The sequence below is a fragment of the Zosterops lateralis genome (assembly GCF_965231275.1).
Source record: "Zosterops lateralis genome assembly, chromosome: 9".
In the NCBI taxonomy this organism is placed as follows: Eukaryota; Metazoa; Chordata; class Aves; order Passeriformes; family Zosteropidae; genus Zosterops; species Zosterops lateralis.
Window position 1 is genome coordinate 28,000,341 of NC_139769.1, and position 26,701 is coordinate 28,027,041.

A 26,701-nucleotide genomic window follows, 5' to 3' on the forward strand; every position below is an offset into this window, starting at 1 on the left:
TTGTCAGGGGGTAGGACACACATTTGTGCTGAGCCTGGTGCCGGGGGAAGCACTTGTTGAGCAACCCATGTGTTCCCACTGAAGGACAAAGACACATAACACCACTGGGCCCTCCTGGCCTTGACTTCTGTGTTCTCCCAACTCCTTTAAATAAGTTTTCCTTGTGCCTGGGGTGTGGGCAGTGGAGGGGGGGCCCTCAGGGCGAGGACAGGCCTTGCCCGTGGGGTGACTGAGCCCACCTGGACCTGGACTGGGTGGCCACAGCTGGGATCGACACCCTGGAACCACGACTGACATTCCTTTAGATGGACTGAGGCCGAACCAGAACCGGTGACCTCTTTTTCGTTCTAATTCGTTCTTTTTTCATATCTTTCTTTCTCTGTTTCTCTCTTTCTCTCTCCCTCTTTAATTAATCAATCTCCTTCTGTGTCTCTTCCCTTTTCTCCTATCTTACAGCAGGGACCAGCACACCAGTTTCCACGCTAAGTGTGCAGCTTACTGACAAAACTTCGATTGCTCGCGGCTCCTCTGATTTCCGAGCATTTAGCAGCCTTGGGTGTTCCCTCAGCCCTTAACCGAGGGTCACCACGCTTTTGGCGCCTCTGTTCCCTCGCTTCCGTTCGCGCCCCCGGAGCGCCGGGAGAAGGCGGCGGCGCCTGAGGGGGGGAAGGCGGGAAACTGAGGGGGGGGGGGGGGCGGGCGCCCCACGTGCGCCTCACGTGCCGCCCCTCCCCAAGCCCCCCCCACCCAGCGCGGCGCGCGCCTCCCGCCCCCGCGGGGCCGCCTCCTCGGCCAATGGGCGGTGCCGCCGCTCGCCCCGCCCCCTGCGCCGTGACGTGCGCGGGCCCCGGGAAGAGGCCGCGGCGGGAGGAGCGGCGGGAGCCGGGACAGCGGGGCGCGGAGGAGGCGGCGGCTCCGGGAGCGGCTCCGGCTCGGCCGCCCTCAGGTGACGCTCCGCGGGCTGGCGGCCGCCCCGACCGCGGCACCGGCCGCGGGAACATGTCCGCTCCGTCCCGCCCCGCCCCCGGGGGAAGCGGCTTCCCGCAGGCGCTCGGGGCTGGGGCTCGGCGGGGCTGCGCGGGGAGGCAGCGGGGCAGGGGCTGGGGCTGGCTCGGAGCCCGGGCAGCGCTGTGGGCAGCTCCCAGCCGTGTCCTCGAGCTTCGGATAGAAAAGCTTTTCCTGCAGAGTGTTGTGCGCCCTGCGGATGAGCTGTGGAATGACCTTAACTTTGGTTTGTGGAGTGACCTTAACTTTGTGTGGGTGCCTGTGTGGTTCGCTCTGCGGGTACCGAGGGTCCGGCTCTGCGAGCTGGTGCTGTGCCCCAGGGCCGAGAGGCCAAGGAAAACTTTAGAGAGCTGAAAGCCTTTGGGATAAGGTTGCTATCTAGTGTGATTCGTGTCCGAGGCAGGAGATTGGAATTAGGTGATCTTCAAGGTCCCTTCCAGCCTAAACCATTCCATGGTTGTTAGCTGTTCCTCACTGAGCCTTTTGAAATGCAAAGATGAGCTTCCTGTAAAGTGCTGCTTTTCTCCCAAAGCATCTTCTAATTAATTACCAGTTTGTGGAAAGGGAAGACAACTCAAAGAAGAAAGGGAAGAAGCTCAAGGTCTCTGAGCCCTTTGTGAGTACCGTAAATCAGTGAAATCAGGGAGTTTCTGCTAGGAAACCTGTTAATGGGTTTGTAGGTCCACAAACTTTATGTGCAGCTGTGGATGTCCTCAGAGTGGGGTGAAAAGAGTGACTGTTTACTAATTGTGAGGAGCGATTTCCTCTTGTGAGGCGGGTGGTGAAAATCTTGGAGTTATCCTGACATCGTGTCATGAATGTTTCTGTTCTGGCAGAGATGGGCGGGAAGGGCTGATAATTGCTTAGGTACTGTAATGCTGCACCTTTGTTCATATGGGAACTAAACTAGGAAAATATTTGTTTCCATAGATTTCCCCTAGCAGACTTCGTGTTTCTGTGTGGAAAAGGATGTACTGGGATAATTTAGCCTATCTGAATTATTAACTCTTTAAATTATTTGTTTTAATTTTTGTTTCATGCCACCCATGACTTTTCCTCCTCCCACCCTAAGGCCGGTTATTTTTAACTCCTTTCTGTTAACCTTTCAATAAGAAAGAATTTTTCAGAAAGAGTACTGTAACCACTCTGCATCGGTGAGGAAGGAGTGCCTTCCCAACCTCAAAGGAGGTGAAAAGTGTCCTGAGACAGGAATTAAACTTTGGTCCTCTGTTTGACCTGGAAAACTCACCCAGTTATTGATTTGTTTGGTGGCTGGTGTTTCTCCCCTGCATGCTGTGTCACCTGAGAGTAGGAGACTCTCCTACTAAGGGGACAAGCACAGGAAGTTGAGTTCTGAAATCCTCTGGTCATAGTTTTATTTCCCTTTTGCAGATGTACCAGCCTCCTTATTCTGAGGAAATCCATCCTTAATTAGTTTTTTCGGCAGTTCCTGAGTTTTCCTGGCCTGACTGTAACAGCTCATCTGTGCTGGTGCACGTATGCTGTTCACTAGCAGCTAAACACATCTGCTGCAGAGTTTGTGCCAAGATGAAAAACTATATCAAGCTTGGAAATGTGGTTATGTGCATGCCTGTGAGGTTTTCTGGAAAAAATCTGCAAATTGTCCCTGGCTGTAGCTACATCTCCAAGAGATTCTTGGGTTGAGTTTTGTGGAGAGTGTTCTGGGAGAGCACTTTGTGATCAAATTAGAGTCTCCTTGTCCACTTCTCATTAGCTGGGAATTTTGTTTTCATCCTGCATGTGGAGCTCCAGGTGCTCCCTGCTGGCAGCTCTGTCCCCAGCAGTGACCTTTGCCATTGACCCTGGTGTAGTTCAGATCTGATTCTCTTCCTGTTTTTCCTTGATTTGCAACGCAACCATTGTCTGGCCAAGCAGAACGCAGGGATCCATTGAGGAAGCTGCTGCTGCAGCAACAGCTGAGAACTTGACAAGGAAGGGGCTGGGCTCAGGTCAAATATTGCTGGAGATTCCACAAAGTAAACCTGCCATATCTCACAGGAGACAAGTCTTGATGTCTACCTGGCTGTCAGAAAGAATTGCAAGTTTTGTAATTTTAAAGATTTTGCAAAAGCTTAAGTTATTTTAAGTAGTTATAAAGTCTCTAGGGAGATGTTTTGATTGTGATAGGAGAACTTACTTGGTTACTTTGTTCCTGTACTGTTGTAGTAAGGGAAAGGAAGTGTGATCAACAGTAAATGACTAATTCAAGTGTGTGCTGAATTTCCTCTATCCTTGCTCTGAATTCATAACAAAGGGAAGAAGGTCTTACTTCAATATTAAAAAATTCTAACCTCAATATTAAAAAGGCTATGTAAATATATTATTGAACAGTAAATGAGATTTTTGTCATTAATTATTTCTCTCCTTTTCTACTCTAGCTAGGTAACCATGGCAGGTGATGACTGCATCAGGAAACGCCAGTCTGGCTCCACTGTGACCTGCAAGACCCCTGAGAATGAAGAAACAGAGAGGAGACCTGAGAATGAGAGGTCCTTTCAAAACACGAGCAATGGTGAGACTCAGTGGCTCAGCTCTGGTTGCATCTCTGGCGTGTGATCTCCTTTAAGGTGCTCTTTCTGCTCATGGCTCTGCCTCTTTGCTTCTTCATTTCTGTTTTTCTGTCTCTGGGAGTGCTGAAGGTGGAGCTCCCTCTGTCCCAGCTGCATCCCTTCAGCAGGAGTGGGTTGTTTGGGGTGCTCTCCTGCAGAGCTTTTTCTCAGGAGCTGTGCACTGCAGTGTTTGCAGGGATCTAAAACAGTGATTAATTGTCACGGGAGGAAGAGATTCATTAATGCTGTAAATGGTACAAATCCCTCCTGGCAACACTTTTGAGTAATCCTAGGGAATGCTTTTTCTGGGACTTCATCTCGCTTCCTTTACAACCTTTAAGTATATATATACTTCTCAAGATGGAAGGAAATGGTCTTTAACACACCAAGCTGAGGTGGTGTGTCCACCAGACAGACAGGTGGAAGTAGAATGCCACAGGGAATGATTCTCTTCTGCTCTGGAACTCTGTTTATGTCAGGACAGCTCCCTTTTATTAAGACTCAATCTTGGCCACCAGAAAACTGAACAACAAACAGCTGTGTCTGTGTTCATTTGTTTTGTGATCACCTTAAGAGTTATGTTGGCTCTGGAAGGATCACTGCTGCCATGCCCTGTCCCTTGGGCTGCAGGGACAGTTGTGTGGCACTGTGAGTGGTTTTTGCTGTGGACTCTGTGACCCCTCTGTAATTCCTGATTTATGCTGTACCACACTCCAGCCTGGTGATAAGGAGGTTAGAAATGAAACTGCAGCTTGTTTCCTTTTGCTTTCTGAGATAGATTAAGCAAAAAGCTAAAGTAGTTTATCATCATGTGAGTACAAGATCCAAAACCTGGTGCCAGTGACTCAAGGAGATAATTCTCACTGATATGCTTCTGGTTATCATCACTATTTCAACAGGACTTCTTTCAACTGATATGGAAGCTGGAGCAAGTTTAAATTTAGGACAAGTCAGGTTTCTTATTGAAAATAAAATGCAGTGGAGAGAAAGCCATCCCACAAACTGCTTGGAGAACTGGTTGGTGGCACAGTAATTTTAATTGGATGAATGGGACTGTATTAGAAAATTGCAGGGAGTTGGTGTCACTGGAATCCAGTGATGCTGTGCTTGGGAGTAGAGTTCCACCACTTCAACCTTTTCGTGTGTGGAAACTCCTTAACTGTAATGAGTGGAGGGTAAGTCCTAAATAGAGCAGTGATAATTAGGACTCGATTGGTGGGTGTGCCTGTCTTTACAGGCCATTCATTTTAACACCTCTGAGATGTGGCAAAACCTCACTGCAGGGGAGATACTGTGAGAGTGTAGCAAACAAAACATCTTGGGGTAGATCTCTTGGAAGATTCCATGTGCCTGGCTTTTGGATTGGAATAATGCAGTGTGGTTTTAATCCCAGACAAACTGCAGTGAAGGACAGCAGGGAGGAATCATGGCTAGTCAAGACTTGAGTGAATCTTATCTGCCAAGGCAGCTGCCAACTGAGCAGAGGTGTCACCAAGTGTTGCTTTCCTCAGCTCAGCGCTGGTGACAACAGGAATAACACGGGGAGGTAGGAGGCATGAATCTGATCATGCCCTGAGGCATGGGAGAAAGATGCATCCCTCTGGTCAGGAATTCCTCTGTACAGGGGAGTGAAATCAACTGCTCTGTGACCCAAAGGTTGAAGATTTATGAAGCTAAAGTGTTCATGAGTTGCACACAGTGGCCTGTTCACGTAGTCCAGGGTGCCTGTGTAACTAGGTAGGACTTTCATGGCTGAGGGAGAATTTCTCAGAAGAAGCAGGCTTAGATGTTTTCTCTCTTTGTTTTGTCCTGGCCATTCTCCCCTGAATAGCTGTTTCTAAGGCCGTAGTGCCGATGTGCACAAAGGCAGTGTGAGGCTAATGATCTGCTGTCTGGCAACAGCTTTTTTGTACTGTAACAGCTTAATGCTGGGTGTTACTAAGAGTTTTAGACAAAATGCATCTTTGTTGCAGTCAAGGGATTCTAGCCAGGCCAAGAATGCACCGAAGTAAATATTGTAGCACGTTTGTGGCAGTTATTGCCTTAGAAAAACTAAACCCTTAACGTGATTACCCACCCTTGATCCTCTCTGATTATACCAAACGTAATCTGCTTTCTACAGTAAGAGCTGAGGTGTCCAGGGCCAACTGATTTGTTTCCAGAAGTGTGTGAACTTTCTACAGAAACTTTTGGGCCCTTAATCCTTTCTTCATTAAAACCCAAATCCATTAGCTGATCTGAAATTACTTAGAGGAATAATTTTAATACATGTATTGGCTTTAGAGCCACAGTAGGTCTGACTCTTCCATTTGTACAGTTGAGTTTTTTTGTGGTTTGTTTTTTTTTCTTGACTCTTCAATGCTTCTGAAGACTGTCTCATTGTTTGGGTTCTGAGATCAAATAGTTTTTAATCACGTACACCAAATTTTACAGAAGTGTGGAAATACTCATAACTTGGAGATTGCCAGAAGATTTTTTCTATGCCTTGATTTGTTTCTATCATGTAATTATTTAGCCTGCAATTTCACTTTGACAGAGTAGCTGAACTTCAGTCTTGTATGTCATTTCTCTTCCTTGAATTAGCTCCCGTGTAGTAATTAAACAACTAATTTGGTCCTGGCTTGGAGTCAGCAGATGATCTAGGTGGCAATAACCCCCTGTCAAAAGCCAGGCTTCCTTAACAAGATTACTTTTATATGTTTTCACTAGGAGATACATAGAGAAATATAAAACTGTCCTGCCTAATGGGATATTGGTATCTGACTGTACCAGTCACCTGGAATGAGCATAACAGAAACTGCATGGATAGATCTTAAAAGGCTAGAGAGGACAGGGATCATAAGTGTGCCTCTGAAATGCTCAGATAGTCTGTTCAGAGCAGTAAAATGATGGGTTTGGAGTCTGTTCTTGTTTGCCCAGAAATCAGGGAAGTCTCTGGAGGCTGATGTGCAAACAAGCTGTGTGGAATATCTGTTTGGTGTGAGTAAGCCTGATTGGTAATGCTGATCTTAGAAAGGAGCTGTTATCTTCCAGTGGGGAGGTTACTATCGATCATCCCTGGTGAAGCACAAAAGTTCACGGTGATGCACAAATTGTGTGTGTGCCTACAGAGAGATGGAGGAGGAGAGAGCTCTCCAGCAGGGAGCAATTTGGAAGGATTTAGCCTTTGCTGTATGACTCACAGCAATGAGTGTTCAGTGTTTCAACAGGCTTCTTGTGGATTAAGCTGCTTGAATTGAATATCTGGGATGTGTTTCTGAGAGATAGATCAAAAAGCTGTTTTGTCTAGGTGGATTCTGGTAATTCTAGGGGCTGTCATGGTTTGGAACCTGTGGGTTGGATGAAGGCTCAGCAGTTTCTTGTGAAGAGCCTGTGGGCATGGTAGCATAATGTAGAAAATGGTGCTGTTCCTTCCTGCTGGTGAAGGGGCTGTTTGGGTTCTGTGTCCCTGCAGAACTGACAGTTTAAGATAAATACTTGCCCAGCTGCAGTGCAGTGACCTATGACCTGTGGATTCTATAAACAGATCAGCTGAGTCTACTCATAACTTGCCTCTACTTGCTGAGTGGCCAAATAAATTACGATAAGTAAGAATAAGGGTTCATTAGCACCGAATGATTAATGTGTGTTGTACTGTAGCAGTATGGAATTCCTCCCCTCTTTACAGTAGCCCTGCACTAGATTGCTTTTAATATTGCTTTGCTTCTGGTAATATCTTCAGTGTTTTTGGAGAGGGAGCCTTTAAATCCAGGTGACTGACAGTAGTGAAGTCCTTCTGCCTGTGTTGCTTTAACCTCTTGAATGGGAAGTTGTCTTACCAAGAAATAACAAAGCTGGGGTTTTTTGTGGGGTGTTTTTTTTTTTTTTTTTTTTTTTTTTTTTTTTTTTTTTTGGATCCCAAGTTGCAGCCCCAACATCATATGAGTGATTCTCTCCTCTACACATTTCAAATGTCACTTATCTGTAACATGTGCAAGAGTGGGTTGAAAAGGGGACAACAAGATCCTTTAGAAGAGGTACATTGTCAATCTTGTGAAACTTTAGTTGCTCAACTTCTCAACAATTAAGAAGCTTTCTCAATCTAAAGGTGATTTTTTTTTTTTTTTTTATTGGCTTGGTTTTCAGAGTGAAACAAAGCTTACAATTAAATTGTTTGATAATTTTTTCTTCTGACTTTTGAGCCTGCTTGGAACTCAGTCTGTACAGAGAAGTCACATTCTAAAAGGATCAAGCCCAAGACCAGTGGTCCTCTCAAGATCTTGTTAATGTCCTTGCTGATGGGAAGGGAACCCAATGCCATGGAATAAAAACTTCTCCCTGTGAACAAAGCTCTCCCAAAGCAAGCCCTTCTTAAGCCTCCTCTGAAACTGGCCACTATTTCTTACTAGTCTTCAAGACAACTTTCTCATGACTTTGAATATACTTACTGTTTTCTTAAGGTATGTCTCAACTTCTTTTAAATGCAAAGATGTGCCTCATTGTATAGCCTTGAGTCCAATTTTCTATGATGCTGTGGCAATCCCAAAGTGATACAGAGGGATCCAGACTTCATTTGCAGCTCCAAAGGAAAGTGAAGATTTGGACTTCTCAGCACTGCACATTTCCTTGTAGATTCAAAATCATGTGATGAATCTCTTCTCCAGTGACCTGACAGAACATAAGTGGTGTCTTGTGCAAGGGAGGATGAGTGATTAAAGATGTTGTGCTTTTTCTCTGGTATCTGCCTTGTGACACAGCTGGGTTTATGGGGTGATGCAATACAGCAGAATTGGGTTGGTTTGAGGTGGGTTTTCTTTCTACAGAAGATTTTGTGTTGAGAAAGGCAAGCTCACAGGTGAGTTTACTTTGTCAAATGCATTGCTTAGACTGAAGCCATGGGGATCTTGATTTTAAAACCTGTTCAAAGATGCAGTGTTTCTAATCTTTTCTGTGCATGCACACTAGTATGAGGGCAACTAAAGTGACAGGAAGACACTTTAAATTCCAGTTTAACAATTACAACATCAGCAGGTCGGAGACTGTCCTCATTTCTTGTACAACTATTAAAGCTGGACATTTGGTATATGTAAAGCTACACCAAATTTTAAGGTCTTCTAGTCTAAAAGGGTGCTTTATTTCCAAAGTGGGCTGTGCCTGGGTAGTTTTTAATATGAGATTTTAATGACTGAGGCTTCAAAGGCAAGATCTGACAGGAAATATATGGTCAAAGAACTGGTTATTTTATTTTTAGCTTATCTATAAAAGGAGATAATGCAATTCCTTAATTCCCATGTGTCCTGTCCTCTGTGGCTGTTGTTGGGTGGCTTCAAGCAAACTTGATATCATCTTGAAGACTGGCAGCTGGGTCAGGGACACAAATTCTTAGTTTTTTGAGGGGGAAGGTTAGTTGTTCTTTGAGCTCAGCAGCTGTTCTGCTTTTTAGCCAGTCAGCACAAGGTGGTTCTTCCCATAGAAGTAATAGAAGTGCAGTGGTGGAGTGGCACAGTGAGGGAGTACAGCCACTGAGAACATCTGAAGGGGATACAGTTCTGCTGCTTGTGGAACAACTTAATTTTATTTTTTTTTAATGTGTCGGGGGAGAATCTATTTGAGACCAGCAAAGTGCATGAGCTGAGTGGCCCAAGGATATCTTAGATTCTTCTTAAATTGTTTTCTAAACTGCTGCTGTCCTGCAAGTGTAACAGCACAATGAGCTTAAATGCTGAGGTGTTTGGTTTTTTTTTTTATCTTGGAGGTGAGATGCTTAGCAACCAGGAGTTCTATTTTTGTAAAAACAGATCTTAGATGCTGCCAAAATCAATGGTGTAAAGCAGTTTCCTTGTTTGTTGTTACATTAGAAGTCTGCTAAGTAATAGGCTGCTGGTCTGTCCTTAAGTCTGTAGCTTGTAAAGAAGATAGAAAATACCCAAAAAATCTTGCAGGCAGAAAATAATCAAAATTCCTTCTTGATGGGTGGGAAGGGGAATTAATGCTAACAACTGAGCATAGCTGCACTGAAGATAAAGTTTCTTGTGTTGTTGTATTCTTTTCCAGTACTGGAATTGGAGTAATCTCTGAAGCAGTTCTACCTAAAATACTTAAAACCAGTTGCTCAAACAGGTTGACTGAGGCTCCTGAGCATCACAGAAGCACTTCCTGCTCTGAAAACAAACCTGCATTTTGTGTAGAGACCATGCTCATACAGGGAGGCCACGTTATGCGCTGTGATAGTTCTATCAGTCTGTTTTCCTGTCTCACAGCAGCACAACTTTGGCACCTCTACAGCAAATCTGTTAGCTCATGCTACCCTGGAATCTTATCAGGGGATCACTTCAGAACCTTCTTTTTCTAAAAGTGGCAATGTTGTCTTAGAAACCAAACATGCAGGTTGTGATGCTGTGTGTTGGTGTGTAAGGTGGTGCTGTAGCTACAAATGCTAAAGGATATGAACAAGGCAAGGTTTGCTGCTATCTTTTCACCCTGACTGGTATTATAGGGGGATGGGTGCTGCTGCTTCAATCTTGACTTTCCTTCATATGCAAGTCTCTCTGTTTTATTAACATTATCTTCTGTGTTGTTGTTATTGGAGAAGTGAAACCCCAGCTGGTGCTTGTCCTAAAACACAGCTAGTCCGAAATGTCTGACCTGTGGGTGTTGTTCCTCTTGATGTCACAGAGATGACATCTCAGATGTGGCTTTTAATGCAAAGGAAAGGTGGCATTTGAGGCTTTACCTGTTGGCCAATGGTGTTAGTAATGACAAAAGTCAGATTATATTGATGGTAAGTTAGACCTGACTGTTTACTTAAACAGTGAACCATATTGACGAATACAGTCACACTGATATCTAGCACTTCTCCTGGGGAATAAAAGAAGTGGGGAATAGCCAGGTTTGAGCACAGGATAACTGTCCAACTTGCCATTCAGCCTATCTTAGAGCTGATCATGGTATTTTACTGATAGCTATGACTGACTGCCTTGTCTGTTGGCAATGTAGAGGCCTCCAGACAAACTAACTTTGTCTGGTTAAGATAAAACCTTGATAAAAAATGAGCACACTTGGAAATGACCTTCTAAGGGTCGTTCTGATTGCTGCTTCAAGGATGAATATGTTAGGGACCTTGGAAATATTTGCAAAGTTGCTGATGAAAAATAAAATCCAGCATACTTCAGCTGTTTACTGCCTCAGTGCTGTGATCCTAAAATACATGGTCATAGTTTATGTATTTCTTGCAGCTTTTATTTGAGTTAGTGGGACCCTATTAGAAGTCAGAAATGCTATTGAAAAATTGATGTCTGAACTACTGTGCTGTGCTTTTTGTGTTTTCAGACATGCAACTAAAAATATTCAATATCTGCTTTCCTTCCTTAGGCTGGGTTGATGTCGACCACGTGGTAACAAGGAAGATGCAGCTCATAGCAGAAGCTGAGGTAAACACAATACTTGCTTGTGGTGGGGAGCAGGACAATTGACCCAGGAAGTGTTTTGGAGAGTCATTAACCCTGGAACACAAATAACCCTATTCAGAGTCCTAGTTTGAGTGCAGTGACTTTTCCATAGCCCTCTTTCTCTCTCCCACTTTGCACAGAGGGCTAATGTTACCTAATGAGGTTCTGTCTTACTTGACCCCAATAGATTGAAGTCCAAAGATAAGAATGAACTTTGAGACCTGTAAATAAAATGGAAATGTCCTTACCACTAACTTTTGGCAGTGTGATGATTAGCCAGCCTGCTTGCATATATTGAGCCTTTAAAATGCTGTGTCCTGCTTTCCACCGAATAAAGGGCAGCACGGAGCCTGCATCCCACAGCTCTGCTGCCCTGGCTGTGGAGATGACCTTCCTGAGCTTTGGTCTCTTTCTTTTTGTCAGTGAACAATATCCTCAAAGAAAATAGCACTGCGTGTTTCTGGCACCATCTGCATTTGCGTGGGCTGCCTTTGTCTTAGATTGTATTAAGGTGATTTATGCCCAAATTAAATGAAATTGGCTAAGGATGAACTGCACCCTCCTTGTTAACCATTGTTTTGTGGCACCCATGTCCTTCAGGGCGAATTGCCCTGCACTCTTGCATAATTTTATTGCTGAAAATTTCATGGTAAATCTGAAGTAATCTAATTGTGCCAGATTGACATGAATAGTAGGGAGTGGATACTTTGAAGACAGAGAAAAATACCTTGCACCTTTGAAATATTTTCCTGTTTCACTTTTTTTTTCCTCCCTACCTCTATATGTGGTGTATAATTTATAACAGACTATTTTTTTTCTGAACCTCGTAAAATTCAGCCCTTTAGAAGGGTAGTCAGTTCAGAATTTTATTTTGGATGTTGTCTAATCCTGTTTATCCTTACTGAGAACAGGAGATCAAGCCTGGTAACTTCTCTACAGACAAAACAGTCATTGTTAATCACTGTGCTGGCAGTGGGTGTTTGCAGGAGAAGGCTTTCAATGTAAAGCACAAGCAGCTTTGGAAGTTCCAGGGAGCACTAGCTGGTGGCAAGGGGACAACTTGGCCTTGGATTTCTTTCTTCAGGAGTGTCTCTTGTTACTTGTTTTTCTCCTGGTCACTAGCTTTGAGACAAAGTGATTTCTTACCCACAAAGAGAATCCTAGAAAACCAGTGTTGTTTTACTTGCTGGAGTTTCTCCCAAAATACAGGAGGTCAGATTTTAAGCTTTGAGTTATGCAGCTTGCAGATTTGTTTCAAGTGTCTCAAGGCTGAGGTGGAAAAAATAAAACTCTACTTCAAAATACCTGAGAATTCCTGGAGTGCTGGGCCCTTTTGTTGTGGGAACCACTGCTTGGAGTGCAGTTTACCTTTTCTGTGAGAGGTATCTAAATTCGGGGCAGATGCTTGACTTGTGAAATCTTGGTCAAGGTGTAAATGGGATTTGTAGGAGCTGGGTGTTACTCATGCACAGGAGTTCTTCAAGCATCTGCAGTCTAAAAGTCCACAATTATTCATTCTAAATGGAGCTGAGAATGGTGTGTTCAGTCACTAGGTCAGGGCTGGGTGTTGTCACATGTCAGTGACAAAAATGACTAAATCTGTTAGGATGAGTAAAATTCTAGGGAACTGTTGCAACTTTATAATTAATAGTTACTTCCCTCAACTTTCTCTGACTTGTCATCAATTTTTTATTATTGACCAGCTTCTGCTTTTGATAGCAGAGCATTCTTTTAAGGGTTTTTGGTTTGTAATTACAGTTAGTTGCAATTACTGTAGGGTCTGTAGTCTGATTGGTATCTTATTTAATCTGTTAAGAACTCATGCCCTGCTCTCCCAATCCAAACATGTGTTGATATCAGCCCTGGAGGGCTGTGTTAGGAGGAGGCAGTCTCACCAGAGTGCCAGCCAGAGGAAAGAGGTACTTTAAGGAAATATCACCTGCTAAATATCTCCTCCCTCACTTGAGGAGAGGTTAGGCTAAGAAAGGGGAGACACTGTTAAAAAAATAAAATAAATAATAATAAAAATAAAAAAAAAACCACCAAGCATTTTGATGGGAATGAGTAGTGCTTTGTTTAGCATGGAAATCTGAGCACTCCAACAGAAGTAGGAACTTGTATTTGACTTTTTAGTAGGGATACATGCATGTATGCTGTAAAATTAGGCTGTACCAGAGAGCACCAATGTCTTCTGTTACAGGTTATATTCATAGGCACTCAATATTTGTTGTTTATTTTTTTCCTCCTGTTTTTAAAGGAACAAGTTCATACCTCTTGCAGAGACAACCCCCTGCCTCCCAGGAAAGCAATATCTAAATGTAGCCAGATCTTAAGAATTTTGTTAAGCACTGGTGAAGCTTATTTATTCTATTCTGGAAGCTGCCAAATAGGAGAAAAAATGTTTTTAAGCGTTAAATATTAATCTGCTCCTTCTCCTACTGCAGCTTTTGTTTCAAGAGATCTCTTTGGATCTAACCACTATAAAAAGGGAGGAATGTAGAGTTCTGGTCCATTGTGGCTTCAGGGTCTTCTGCTTGTATGTGGTCTCACTTCAAATTGTCTTGTGTTTTCTGCCAGAGAGTTAAAATTACTTGGCTGTTGTCACATTAAATAGGAGCATTTTGTAAGATACATGATCTATTCGTGTATTTTATAGGATCGTGGAATAGTTTGGGTTGGAAAGGACCTTAAAGATCATCTAGTTCCACCCCCTGCCATAAGCAGATTGCTCAGAGCCCCATCCAACCTGGCCTTGGACACTTCCAGGGATGGGGCAGCCACAGCTGCTCTGGGCACCCTGTGCCAGGGCCTCCCCACCTTCAAAGGGAAGAATTTTTCCTAACATCTAATTTAAACCTCCCCTCCACTAGTTTGGAGCCACTGCCCCTTGTCCTGTCACTACAGTTCCTCATGGAAAGTCCCTCTCTGAGTCCCCTGTAGGTCCCTTCAGACCCTGGGAGGTGTTGGGAGGTCTCTACACAGCCCTCTCTTCTCCAGAAACCTCCTTGAAAACAGTTATTTTTTTCCTTTTCAACCTTCAACACGAGCAAGTGATAGGAGATGGGAATTCTGATCTGGGAAACATATGTGTTTTTTGAGCAGCTGATCAGTAGGAAGAGCAGATGAAATGATGGTATGTAATTGTCATGTAGGAAGACTTGCACCTTGAATCTAGAGGCAAACTGGAAAAATCCCACGCAAAGGATGGTCAGACAAACATGGCTAGTAAACACTTGTATTAAGAAACAAAACAAAATGTGCAACTAGATTTTAAATAATTTCTTGAAACTTGCCTTTTGCCTGTGCTGAAGGTGATGGCTGTCTGGCAGAATGTTCAGGAGCTCAGGGTTTGGCTCTCAGCTGTGCTTCATCACTAGGCTCATTGCATATAGTTTTGGAGGACTAAATGTTAAAGAACTAAATTCTCAGAACTTTGATAAGTCTTCTAAAAGACCAGAGCAATTCTGTGTTGAATCTTATAGGGAAGATAAATGTTATTCAAAGTCCTCTGGCCTGAGGTGTATGAACAGGCCAGGATAAGCCCTGGTCTTATCCAAGTAGTCTCCAACTGTTGGCTCATGGTACAGAAATGTTTTCTTGATGCCTTGCTCTGTCCTGCTCCAGGATAAAAAAGAATATTTATATTTTATGAAAATGTTTCCAGCAAGTTAAACAGTTTACTGCTGTGTTTTTACTCTGTCAGCAACTGAAGCCAGCTTTCATGAAGGAGGTGGACAGTCACTTCACAGAGTTTGTGAACAGTTTGGTGGCAAAATCAGCACTCCTGGATTCCTCATCTCCAGCCTCCCTTTTCCCAGCTTCCTGTGCAGAGAAGGAACTGCACAAAGCCAAGTAAGTCCCTTTTAAGCTGTTCCTAAAACAAGGTTATGTTTCCTGGGAGTTTTATTTCATTTTTTTTTTCTTAAATGTTCTCTTCTTTCTTTGCAGGAATTCAAGGGCCCCTCCAGAACATGGGAAAATCTTTACTGCCAGGAGATCCCTCTTGGAGTGAGTAACTTAACTTCAAAGTAATTTCATCAAATTCACTGAAAATACCCTTGATAGCAAACTAATGAGCCTTTGCTTTGAGGTACTTTCCCTGCCACCACCACCTACAGTCTTATGTTCAAATCCACGGGGATTAATCTGTTCAAGCTTCTCTCTTTCTAAAATATCTGTACTGCATCTTGCACATATAAACCTTAATTACAGCCCTCTCAGTACCACTGGGATCATGGCTAATTATCCTTTGTCTGAGGATAAGCTGAGGAAGTGTCTGTGGCACCCCAGATGTACCTTAACTCTGGTCTCTCCCTTAGTGAGCTGTTTGAAGTGAGTCACATCAGGACAATCTACCACATGTTCATCGCTCTTCTCATTGTCTTCATCCTCAGTACACTTCTAGTGGACTTCATTGATGAAGGAAGGTAAGAATGCCTTGGAAAGACAAGGAGAAGTGCTGGGGATAGCTCTTCCAGAGTGCCAGATGCATATGAACCTGCAGGTTGGTGCAGAAAGAAGGGGGAATCCTTCTTGGGGTGTTCTTGGGAGTGTGGGTTTCAACTTGGCGTAATTAGAATACCGTTGAGAGGGCATGACCATTTCAAATTGGAAAGCTGGTTATTGGGAAAACTCTGCTAACTGATGTGTTACTGAGAATTGTGGCCACACAGTTCAGTCTAACGTGCTTCATTCCTCACGAGGCTGGCAAAAGGGAATGTGGAATACTTCAGTTGAGTGTCTTTAAGGAGATAGCAGCTTTCAGCTGCTTGTGTTGCTTGAAGAAGAACTCTGCTTAGGAAAACTTTAAATACTTCAGCAGTCCTTCCTCTGTTTAAAAATGACAGTTCTGGAACACTGTACTTGTACTTAACTAAAAATAGAACTTTGTTTTTCCTGAGGAGAAATCTCAAGGATGTTGGCAGAGTCTCTGCTAAGATAATGCTTTGCAGGTAGCCACTTGTGAACAGCATTGTGAAAGACTGCTTTCCTCACACTTACTTGTTGCTTAAATAGTATTTTGGCAAGCTGTATCTCATGTACACAAGTAAGATTACATGTTTATCTTGCTGATTATCTGCTCTTCAGTGTACAAAACCAGAGCTGTATCTTGATTATAATCATTGTCCCTTTAGTCTGGGTATAAGAACAGGCTCATGTGCTATTGAATGTTGTTTAGCTGATCCTAATTTACTAGTGTATGGACATTGGGGGAGAATGGGTATTTACCTTAAAATCAGCTAGGACTTCATACCCTGATTGCTTTAGAAATAATATCTGTGGTTTCAGGTAGATCTGATAATTTGGATGCAGTTTGCAATTGAGTCTCCACCTGAGAAGGAATAACTTTTGCTGGTATATTCTGCACTGTCATCTTCTCTGGTCTTAGTTTAGAAGAGAAGCTTATTGTAGGAATAAACTCTGAGTGTGAGAGGCAGTGAAGTTGATCAGCTTTTTGTTTATGTCCTTATGTTTTAAGTTTGATTAATGGACTAAAGCACCTGGTGCACACCAGTTGGTCATATTTGGGCTGACCTTTGAATGACCCTGAGCCTTTTGGGTAACCTCTAAATGGAGTCCATGTGGAATGCCCACAAAAAAGGATTAAACTAGGTTTGAGTGCTGGATGTTAAAATATCACATGCCTATAGAGGCAAGGAAAAAGCCTCTTTGGGCTGAAACCCCTGGGAAGAACTGGGTCTCAGTGCAGTAGTGATGATGTCCTGGGAGTGTTCCCCAAAAGCTCTCACAGACTCTGGTTCAGCAGTGGATTGTTCAGTCATGTGCTTGTTCTCAGGAGGGATGAGCTTGAGCCTACTCTTAAAGCACATGCTGATCTTAGAGATGTGCTTAAGCCCTGTGGGATTTGAAGGTAAGCTGTGCCTGGCAGCACTGATGGCATCAGTCCTACTCTTATTTTCTGGGATACTTGAGGGTGGCCACTTGAAGCTGCCACAGACAGCCCTGAGCTGAAATTACCACAGTCACCTCTATCCAGACTGGCAAACAGTTATGATCTCGAAGCTTTGTGTTTTCTAGGCACTTAATGGAGTAGAAATATTTCTAATCAAAGAATGGATGCTCAAGAATTGTCTCTCTCCTTGTGCCTTCTAGGCTGGTCCTCGGATTTGATCTCCTGGTCTTTGTTTTTGGGAAGTTCCCAGTTGTCTTCTGTACTTGGCTGTGCATGTTCGGTGCCACAGTAGTTGTTCCATACAACCTTTTTGTCTGGTGGGCCCAAGGCTATTCCAGTTCCTCCCATCGTGCAATCCACTCTTTCTTCTATGGGATGCTGTTCACACTCTTCCAAATAGCTGGGCTTGGGTTTGGACCAACCTATGTTGCTGTGGCCTATGCCCTGCCTCCAGCTTCCCGCTTCATTGTCATACTGGAACAGGTAAGTCCCTGCCCTGTATCCTCTCTATCCTGGGATACACTGAATTTCATTTTCAGAATGGAAGGGGTGACTTTCAAAGTGACTCCTTTAGGAAAGGAGTTCCTTTTATGCATTAAATTAAGCCAAGGCTGTGGATGCAGTATCTCTGAGACTTGAGGACAGTTGCATGCAGCAAATCTAATAAGAAAGAGTAGAGAATAAACTTCATTTTGACCTGGAAACCACCTGTGGGTTTTTACCCAGTATTTAAGATTTTACTGTGGGTTTTACTGAAATTCCATTTATTTCTGGTGTTCTCATGGATGCTAAGTGCTTAAAACCAATTTGAAGAACATGTTGTGCCATAGTGCATGAGGAAACTGTGACGTTCCTGTTTAAAATTAAAAACAAAACCCAAAAAAAGCAAGTGCATGGTCAAGAAGTGGTTCCTGTTGGCATTTCTGTTCTCAAGAAGCAAGTGTCTTGGCTCTGTAATCAGAACTTGTTTGGAAGTGGAATTTCTTTTGTGGCAGAGAGCAGGGGAAGTGTATAAGAGTGGAGGTCTGGTCAGACCATCAGGTTAAAACAAGGATGGTCAGGGATGAGTTTTAAGAATTAACTTTGGACTGGCCCTAATTCTGGTTTTTCAGTATTAAAACAAAATTAAAAGAAAAACCTGCTTGACAGCTGTGGACTATTTATGTGGGGAACCACCTTACACCCAGGTAGTGATAATTTCTGTACAACACGTGTAGCTTCAAGGAGTCATCTAGACTTTGAAACATCCTGGCCTGCTGAAATGGAGAGAGGTTTCCCTTCAATTTTAAGTTAAAGTTAGCTGATTAGTGACTTGCGGGTGTTATTCAGAGTCCTTGTGTGTGTGTGTGGTCCTGCAAGTGTAGATGAGATGTGTTTTGACTTTCCTAAGCCATGGTTGCTGCTGCATGATCCCCCTTGCAGAGTTTGGAATTCGTGACAGTTAAACATTCTTGTGGGCAGAGGAAGAAGCCCTTTCCTTGTAAAAGGGCTAAATGGGAAAGAAATCAAGATGCTGAAGGTGTTGCTGTAAAATGCTTGATCCAGTCTTCACTGGAAAGTTGCAAAAATGAGAGCACTAAGCCACTCTTCTCTTGGCCTTTCAGGTTCGCCTTGTGATGAAGGCTCATTCCTTCATCCGGGAGAACGTGCCCAGAGTCCTGTCCTCAGTGAAGGACAAGTCTGGTGAGTGATTTGCCTGCTCCATTTCACATAGCCAGCTCCAGCTGTCCTTCCTTTGCTTTGAGCTGCCCTCAGGAGGGGGAGAGGTGGGATTTGAACAGGTGACTTTGGATGGGGAGGTTGAAGGTTTTGTGTCATTATTTCTGCCTGAACCTTTTAATTTATCTTCTGTTGTCTTAGACAACAAGCTGGACTGTTGTTCAGGTCTAAGTCCTCTCTGGATCTTAAGTCTTTGTTCTCCAGGATTCCCTGTTTCTGCTTCTAGGAGTAAAAGGTGCCTAGATGTTGCCTGCAGATCTCCAGCTCAGTGCTCTAGTTGAAGTGGCAGCAATCACAGAACAAAAGGTCCTTTAAGCAAGGCATGCTAGAGCTGACTGGACTGAACCTACATAGGAAAGGAAATATGATACCAAGGTGTTAGCAGATAGTTGGTTACCCTCATTTGTTAGCTGTCCTTCATGCACACCATCTGAAAGGTCAAGTTTGTTTTACTCTCTGCAAATATACCTTTAGTTCCAGACTGAGGTTTCTGATGTGAGAAGGGTTCTGTTTTGTGAAAGGGTACTGGAGAAACTGAACTGTCAGTAAAAAGATTGCAGAATGTTCTTTTGTTTTTTATTTCCCCTCTTCCCAGGCACAGTACACATTCCCAGAATTTCTCAGTACCTGTACTTCCTCTTTGCTCCCACCCTCATCTACAGAGACAACTATCCCAGGTAATGTGAGCAACAACAGAACACTAAAGTAGTCTGAAAACTGAAGCCAACATTAAGCACCCCAGGGTGTGATCAGTTTGAGTTAGAGCTTTCATAAAGATGTGGTTAAGCTGTCATGGGCAAGACTTGCTCATGGAGTTCTGCTTTTATTTCTTTAGGAAACTCACTTGAAGTTCAACTAATTAAGAACTTGCTACAGATGATGTAGTGATAGACATTTCCTGTAATAGGACCTTGTGTGTTTTATGTGGTGCTAATAAGCAGCCCTGTCTCCGAGTTTGAGGCTGAAGCCTTTAAGGGTGGGAACTCCCAAACTCTTCTGTACATTGCTGGATTGCACTTTGTCAGTGTGAAGTCAGCAGTCCTTCACACAATTGTCAGCAGATCCCCACCTCCTAAGGAACTGGACAGTGCTGCCCTCCAGATACCTTCCCATTTATGGAAATGCTGAAGTTCTGCTGTAGTTTAAAGTGAGGAACCATAAATTTGGGCAGACATCCCTTGGATGTCAGGAGATTAAGAATTCTGGAATTCAAAAGCCTTTTTTTTTTCAGACAATATGTCAGTAAAACTGTAAAATTCTTCAAGTCATTGAAGGGAGGGGTTTGCTGCTTTGAGGTCCTGTTTAGCTGTGATATCCTGTTCTTTTTTCCTAGGAATCCCACAATAAGATGGAGCTATGTAGCTACCAAGTTTGCACAGGTGAGTGGTGCAGCTTTCTGCAGGATGCACTCTTGAAGATCATCTAAGATGTGTTGCTCAACAGCTCTCTCTTTGGCATTAAATCACTCTACATGGCATGGGCCTATCAATAAAAAATACTTTTCAGTGACTAACAAATAAGCTGTGATTTTGCTGCACTAATGGTTGCACCAGAGAAAGAAAAGAAAAATTAAAAATATTTGCTTAAACAAGCCTCCAGATAAAAAATCTCTGCTTGTATGTGTAGAGCAACATCCATGCCCTCTTTCTTCACCCTGATTGTGGTGCACTGGCACAGCTTCCTCTCAGCAGATATTCAGAGCAATTTTGAAATAGCAAGACCTGGAGTCCAAGTCCTCAGTGCTTATTTGAGTTCAAGGTTGACTAGTTCTTCACATTTGTGGCCGTGAACTTCAGTAGCTTCTTGTGTACGTGCTTCCAAGTAATGGATTTGTGTGACTGAAACCTTTGCTGTCACACAATGCATTTATGGCCTAAAGAGCAAAACATTTTTTTTTTAAAACAATGGCAGCATGAACAAGCCTTGGTTGCTTGCTGTTGGACAAAGAGGGTGACAGAGCACACACCTGCCTTACATCAGAGTATTTCAACAGTGACTGGCATTTTGACCTCAACATCCACAACATCAGTTCATGAGCCAGAGAAAGTCTGAGGTGCTTTGGCCTGTAAATGTCTCCTTTGGAATAAAAGAAAAATACCTTTTAATATTAGATTTAACTACAGTAAGTGTTTTTCAATTATTTCTGCCCTTATCTTGGATGTAGATCAAGGGTACTTTTTCCATTTTGGCAGTGGCATGGATTTTTGGTGTCAAAACGTGTGAGTTGATGGACTGGGAAAAATTGGCAGCTGCTGTAGTAGAAAAGAGAAGCTGATTTTGCTGCTGGCTGTCAGCATGCTCCAGGGATTGCTGTGACTTTCTTTCTGCCTGGATCCTTAGGGAGATCTATTGGCAGCAATGTAAAATAAATGATTTTGGCTTGTATTGGCAGCTGCTGTTCTCTCCTAGAGCTGGCAAGTGGTGATGTGTTAATTGTGTGCTCCTGTTCTGAAGTCAGGTTTTGGGGTATTTTTGTTCCAGGTGCTCGGTTCACTTTTCTATGCCTACTACATCTTTGTGAGACTCTGCATTCCTCAGTTTCGCAACAGCAGCCAGGAAACCTTCAACCTTCGAGGGCTGGTCCTCTGTATCTTCAACTCCATCCTGCCAGGTAAGGCCCAGATCCAGGAGTGACTCTTATCTTTGTGGAAGGGAGAAGTGCTTCATTTGAGATGTGTTCATGGCAGGCAAAGATCAGCAAACAAGATCTTGTGGGCAGACTGCTGCATTAAGGGGTAAAACTTCAGAATCAGCAATACCGAATCAAAGCTGGGTTTGAATTTAACTGCCTTCAAATCAAGTTGCCTCTGGGTGAACAGGGCCTGGTGTGGTGAGAAACTGAAATACTGTTGTGCTGCCCGTACAAAACAATAGAGCTCATCTGTGTCAGTGCCTATAAGAGCAGCTTTTGACTGTGTTAGGTGCTCTTGCTTGTGGCTGAGAGAAAACATGACAGAACTGGTGTGGATGTCCCTTGTTTCAGGTGTGCTGATTCTCTTCCTGGTGTTCTTTGCATTCCTTCACTGTTGGCTCAACGCGTTTGCCGAGATGCTGCGCTTTGCAGACAGGATGTTCTACAAGGTGAGAAACAGGAGACGTAGTTTATAAAGCGTCTGAAAGTCATTGTCATAATGGAAAAAGAAAAGGAGGAAATTGAAGTGTTTTACCAAATAAAGCAACCGTGGGATTTTGCTTCGGGTATGCTGTTAAGGCTTAAGTTTGTTGCTGTGCTGTAGAACAGATTTGATTTCTGCTTGGCAGCCTGAGTTGCTTTAAGGTGAAACACCCTGTCCACAAACAGTAGCAGCCACCAGACTTACCTAATAGCTCTATGAGCCCTCTTTTTGTTCTTTTATCACATTAGCCACCACAGTTTGGGATAAAACCAGACCTTGGTACTCCAAGTGGAATGTTGAAAGTGCAATGGAATGCTTGGTCAAAGTGTTATGTTAGCTTGGTATTATTTTGTTCAATATTTTTCAATTTGATATCCTAGAAAAGCCCTCTAGGATATTTTATAGTTAATTAGATTTATAGTCTTTCAATTGTGGTTTCAGGACTGGTGGAATTCCACATCCTATGCAAACTACTACAGAACTTGGAACGTGGTAGTACATGACTGGCTCTATTACTATGCCTACAGAGACTTCCTTTGGGTGAGTAACAAGATGATGTATTCTTTTGTTAATTAAACATTCAACTACTGGGGATAAACGGTACATTAGTCAAGATGCAGCATCCCTGTCTGTTTAGAAGCACAAAAATGTTTCATGTCAGCTGTTGAGGGGATCCTCTGTGCTTTTAGAGAGATCCATTGCTCATTTCCAAGTGCTTAATGTGTGCAAAACGTGGGGCTGAGATGTAGGAATGCAGGGACTCCCTCAGCCTTCAGGACTGATGCTGCACTTTTCCGTGAGCTGTGGTAGGTATTTAATGAGTAGGCTCAGCACAAGTACTAATGCAGGGAACCACAAATATACCCAAAGAGAAACACCTAAACCTCAAGGTGCTCTGTAAGGCACTTAGCATTTCACATATGCCTCTTGGCTGGAGGAGAACCTTCTTAGCTCAGGGAGGAAAATCCAGTGTGTTGCAACAACCAAACAAAAACCACAGCAGAGTAGATCCTAATACTTGGTATTCTTCTCTCTCCCAGTTTTTTGGTAAGAAGTTCAGAGCAGCAGCCATGCTGTCTGTGTTCACCGTGTCAGCTGCTGTGCATGAGTATGTCCTCAGCATCTGCTTTGGCTTCTTCTATCCAGTTCTCTTCTGCCTGTTTTCATGTTTTGGAGGTAAGTTCCAAGGAAGAGAATGTGGGAATGGCTATGGGGTTTGTGGCTTTTTCTAGAGAAGCATGCTTTGTGCTTTTGATAATGATGCCAGCTGTTCCTTCAGCACTAACACAGTGTTGTTGCAATTGTGAGTCCAAGCTTTGTGAATGGATTTTTTTCAGTAGATACACACCTATATACAGAGGATTTGGAAGCTTGGGGCTTAGATGATCAAGGTCTTGGTGGTGAGGAAGAGAGATCTATGTGATACACTGCTGTTCCTGTGACACTTCAGAGTTTAGCCGCACTGCTTCCTCTTTGCCAAGCTGTAGTTCAATTGCTGTGTGTCAGCAGCTTGTCAGTTTTCCTCTATAAAGTCACAGTATAAGGCAACTATAACTTCACTACTGCAGTGAGGAAGAGCCCATTTAAAAGTCAGAGCTCTTGCATTTCTTTTTTTGTTTATTAGAGCCCTCTAAGCCAAAACTCTAGGCCACCCCTGCCATGCCCTGGTGACCAACATAGCACAAATAATGTTGATCCCCAGAGGCACACAGCCAGGCCAGCTGGTTGGCAAACTTACTGGGAGTAAATGTCAGAATCAGCTCAGAGTATTTGCTCTGTTATTCCAAGCATAATCAGATTGTCATGCAGTGTCCTTGTTGCTCCAGAGATGAAGTGGAAGGAGGGGAAGGTCCAGTAAAATCAGTTGATCTTTGATTCTTGAATCTTAAGTTTGTTTCTAAATAATGCCGTAAATTTCTCCCTTTTTCAGTGGTCTTCAACTTCACCCTAAACGACCGTCGAAAAGGGCCCTTCTGGAATGTGATCATGTGGACTTCCCTGTTCCTGGGCCAAGGTGTCATCATCTGCCTCTACAGCCAGGAGTGGTACGCCCGCCAGTACTGCCCCACGGACAATGTGAGTGCCTGCCCCTGCCCAGGGAAAACCAGCTGTGGGAGTGCTTGGCCTCTCCTGCTGTGCAGGAGGAGTGGGAGTTAAATGGCACAAGCCTTTCTGCCAGGGTGCTGCTTAGGAGATATTTACAGAATCACAGAATCATTAGGTTGGAAGAGACTTCCAGAATCATCAAGTCCTACCCAACCCTAACCTCAACTAAACCATGGCACTGAGTGCCACATTCAGCCTTTTCTTAAACACATCCAAGGATGGTGAATTCACCACCTGCCCAGGCAGACCATTCCAATACTTTATTGCCCTTTCTGTAAAAAACTTACTCCTAATATCCAGCCTATATTTCCCTTGGCACAGGTTAATTTAGCCTAGAGGCTGCCTAACAGAAGTGCTTTCAGTAAGTGCTCCTTCTGTGCTGTTGGTATTTCACTGCTGAGGGTGATGTTACCCCATTTCTGAGGATGTGTTAGACCTCATTTAGGCTGTGGCAGTGGAACTGCAGCACTTGGCCAGTGAAATCAGGAGAAACTTTTGTAGAAGGCCCACAATAACTGTGCCTGTTGTGCCTCTCCCAGGCTGGAGTGGGTGGTGGTGTGAGAAGTGATTACCTGTAGATAGTTTGAGGTTTTGGTGACGTTTTCTCAAACTCATTTTCTTGGTACCAGATTCTGTTCTAGATAAAACTTCCTGCTGTCCCAGCTGACTTCAGTTTTAACCAAAGGTATCCTTTGGCAGCCTCTATTTTCAGTATGATTCTCAATTAAGAATTTCCATCATAAATAACTTGGCTTTTTGATACAATAGGCTACCAGGCACAGTGTTTCCCTGATGTAACAGAATTTGTGGCTGTACTTACACCTCCAGGCACTGCTTAGTAAGGGCAAGGACAGGGTTGTAGGGTGCAGAAATGTGGTTTGATCTTTCCTGTGAGAGAAGTTTGATTTCAGCAGCTCATACCACAGCTGGAGCTGCTGGCCTGTGACTAATTTACTGCCTCTCCATGTTTTGCAGCCCACATTCCTGGACTATTTAAAGCCACGCTCTTGGTCGTGTCACATGAAGATGTGAAAATGGGGTGCTCTGGCCATGTCATCACAGAAAAAACAGAGGTGTCCTCCAAGTATTTGGACCAATGCTCTAACTTACTACAGACTTTTTCTAAGGGAAGTTGTGCCTCCTGATTATTGGGGAGAAACTGTAAATTTTTTAAACATTGCTGGAGCAAACCAGTTGACCTGGATTGCAACAGACTTCAAAGGCAGCATCTATTACATGCTGTCCCACTTTGAGCCATTTCCATGCCAGTCAAACATTGAGATGAAGGTGGAGTCTACTGGAATCCTACTCATCCAGGGGTCCCCCCAAGTTGCTGCTTTTCTGGATAAGAGGCAAGCTAGTCAGATTTGCTGGTAGCTCATTGTTGGTATCCGTCCATCTTTCTTAGCCATACCTTTGCAAATTTTTTTTCTCCTTTCTGGTAAGGGGATGTCTACAAAACTTCTGTTCTTTGTGATCCTGCCTGTCACTGTGACATGGGACAAGTGGCAGAGCCAACAGGGTGTTTCCCTCTTTGCTCTGAAGATGGCCAAAGTTTTCCTGGCTGGCTTCAAACTGCATCCTGTGTATGTTGGCTGCCAACAGATACAAACTGGGCAGAGGAAGAGGGATTGTCACTGTGCTGAGGCAGGTTCAGAAGCAGGGTATGGTGTGTGCGGTCTTTATATGACTTTTTACACCAAAAATTGGTTTTCCCTGTATTCATTTAGTTCCCAACTGCCTTACAGCACTTTTGTTCTCTGAAGGCCTTTGTGACTTGGGGAGTATCTTTTCTTCTTGCTCTTCCTTTCTCCTGCTCTAGGTAATCAGTTCTTTAAACATCATTAACCTGTAAAAGAGCTTTTGCTTTAATTTGGAAGGTGCTTTAAGGTATACAGGTTGTTAAGGGTGTTTCTTTACTAAGAAAAACTTGAAATATTATGACTGTAAGTAAAATGGGATCAACTTTACAGGTACAGAGCATGATCTTGTTTGAAATGGCCACATGCAGTTCAATGTGCCAGCACACCTTGCCTGTGTGCATTGGAGAAGTTTCTGATGCTGCTGGGGAATGAGGATTCGCCCAGAGCTGCTTTGTCACCTGCCTGTGTGTGCCCTGACATCAGAGAGGGCAGGAGGAGATCAGCTCCCTGGGTACTGCCCTCCTGGTGAACAGGTAGGGCATCCTCCCACACACACCAGCAAAGGCAGGGCCCTGTGTCAGTTTGGTGTTTCCACAGCAATTAATTAATGTTCCTTCAGCTCCCCTGTCCTGTCAGGTGCTAAACAGAACTTCCAGAGTGTCTGGGTACAGATCACTCCAGTTTTGCTGGAACTGTAGCTCCCATTATTGGAGACAGGCTCACCTGATGGACATATCTGAACTTTGAGAAGGGCCACCTGATATAGAGACCAGAACTTTGGTGATGAATATTTTAGAATTATTCAAATGTTATCAGAAACTGCCAATGGGGAGCAGCATTTCCTTACTACCTACAGCCCTGGGTATTTCATACCAGCAGTATTTGGACCATTGATGGACTTGTCTCCCAAGCTACTTCAGACTCTTTTGGGCTTCTGCTTTCACTAATCTCAGTCAGAAGTAATTTCATGAAAGCTAGGGAATACTTCAATTCTTCCAGGTCTTCAGTAAGAGGAATCATGCTCTTGAGAAAGAACATTGTACCAGTCAAATTTGCCAAATAGTGTTTCTGTGAAAACATCTCCTGCTAAAAATTGTTTGATGAAACTGTTGAAGTAATTTCAGAGTAACTATGTGCTCAAATTTGGCAGTATTCGTATATAAAATCCTGAGAATTAAATTGATTATTTTATCATCATTCA

At 43.5% G+C, this 26,701-nt stretch overlaps 1 protein-coding gene across 2 annotated transcripts; it reads left to right on the forward strand.

Annotated features, from left to right (window-relative positions):
• The first annotated feature begins 869 nt into the window (after window positions 1-869).
• On the forward strand, window positions 870-26,701 carry SOAT1 (sterol O-acyltransferase 1). 2 transcript variants are annotated; one of them, XM_083867207.1, is made up of 17 exons: window positions 885-946; window positions 1,538-1,621; window positions 3,405-3,538; window positions 10,926-10,984; window positions 14,706-14,854; window positions 14,951-15,010; window positions 15,322-15,429; window positions 17,117-17,399; window positions 18,521-18,599; window positions 19,231-19,312; window positions 19,969-20,014; window positions 21,117-21,246; window positions 21,619-21,716; window positions 22,193-22,291; window positions 22,792-22,927; window positions 23,682-23,827; window positions 24,833-26,701. In XM_083867207.1, the coding sequence occupies exons 3-17, from the start codon at window positions 3,415-3,417 to the stop codon at window positions 24,887-24,889; spliced, it is 1,656 nt and encodes a 551-aa protein (XP_083723333.1). In that variant the 5' UTR covers window positions 885-946; window positions 1,538-1,621; window positions 3,405-3,414; the 3' UTR covers window positions 24,890-26,701. The 2 variants fall into 2 exon arrangements, with proteins under 2 accessions (XP_083723334.1, XP_083723333.1); XM_083867208.1 differs by lacking the exon at window positions 1,538-1,621 and having other exon boundaries at window positions 870-946.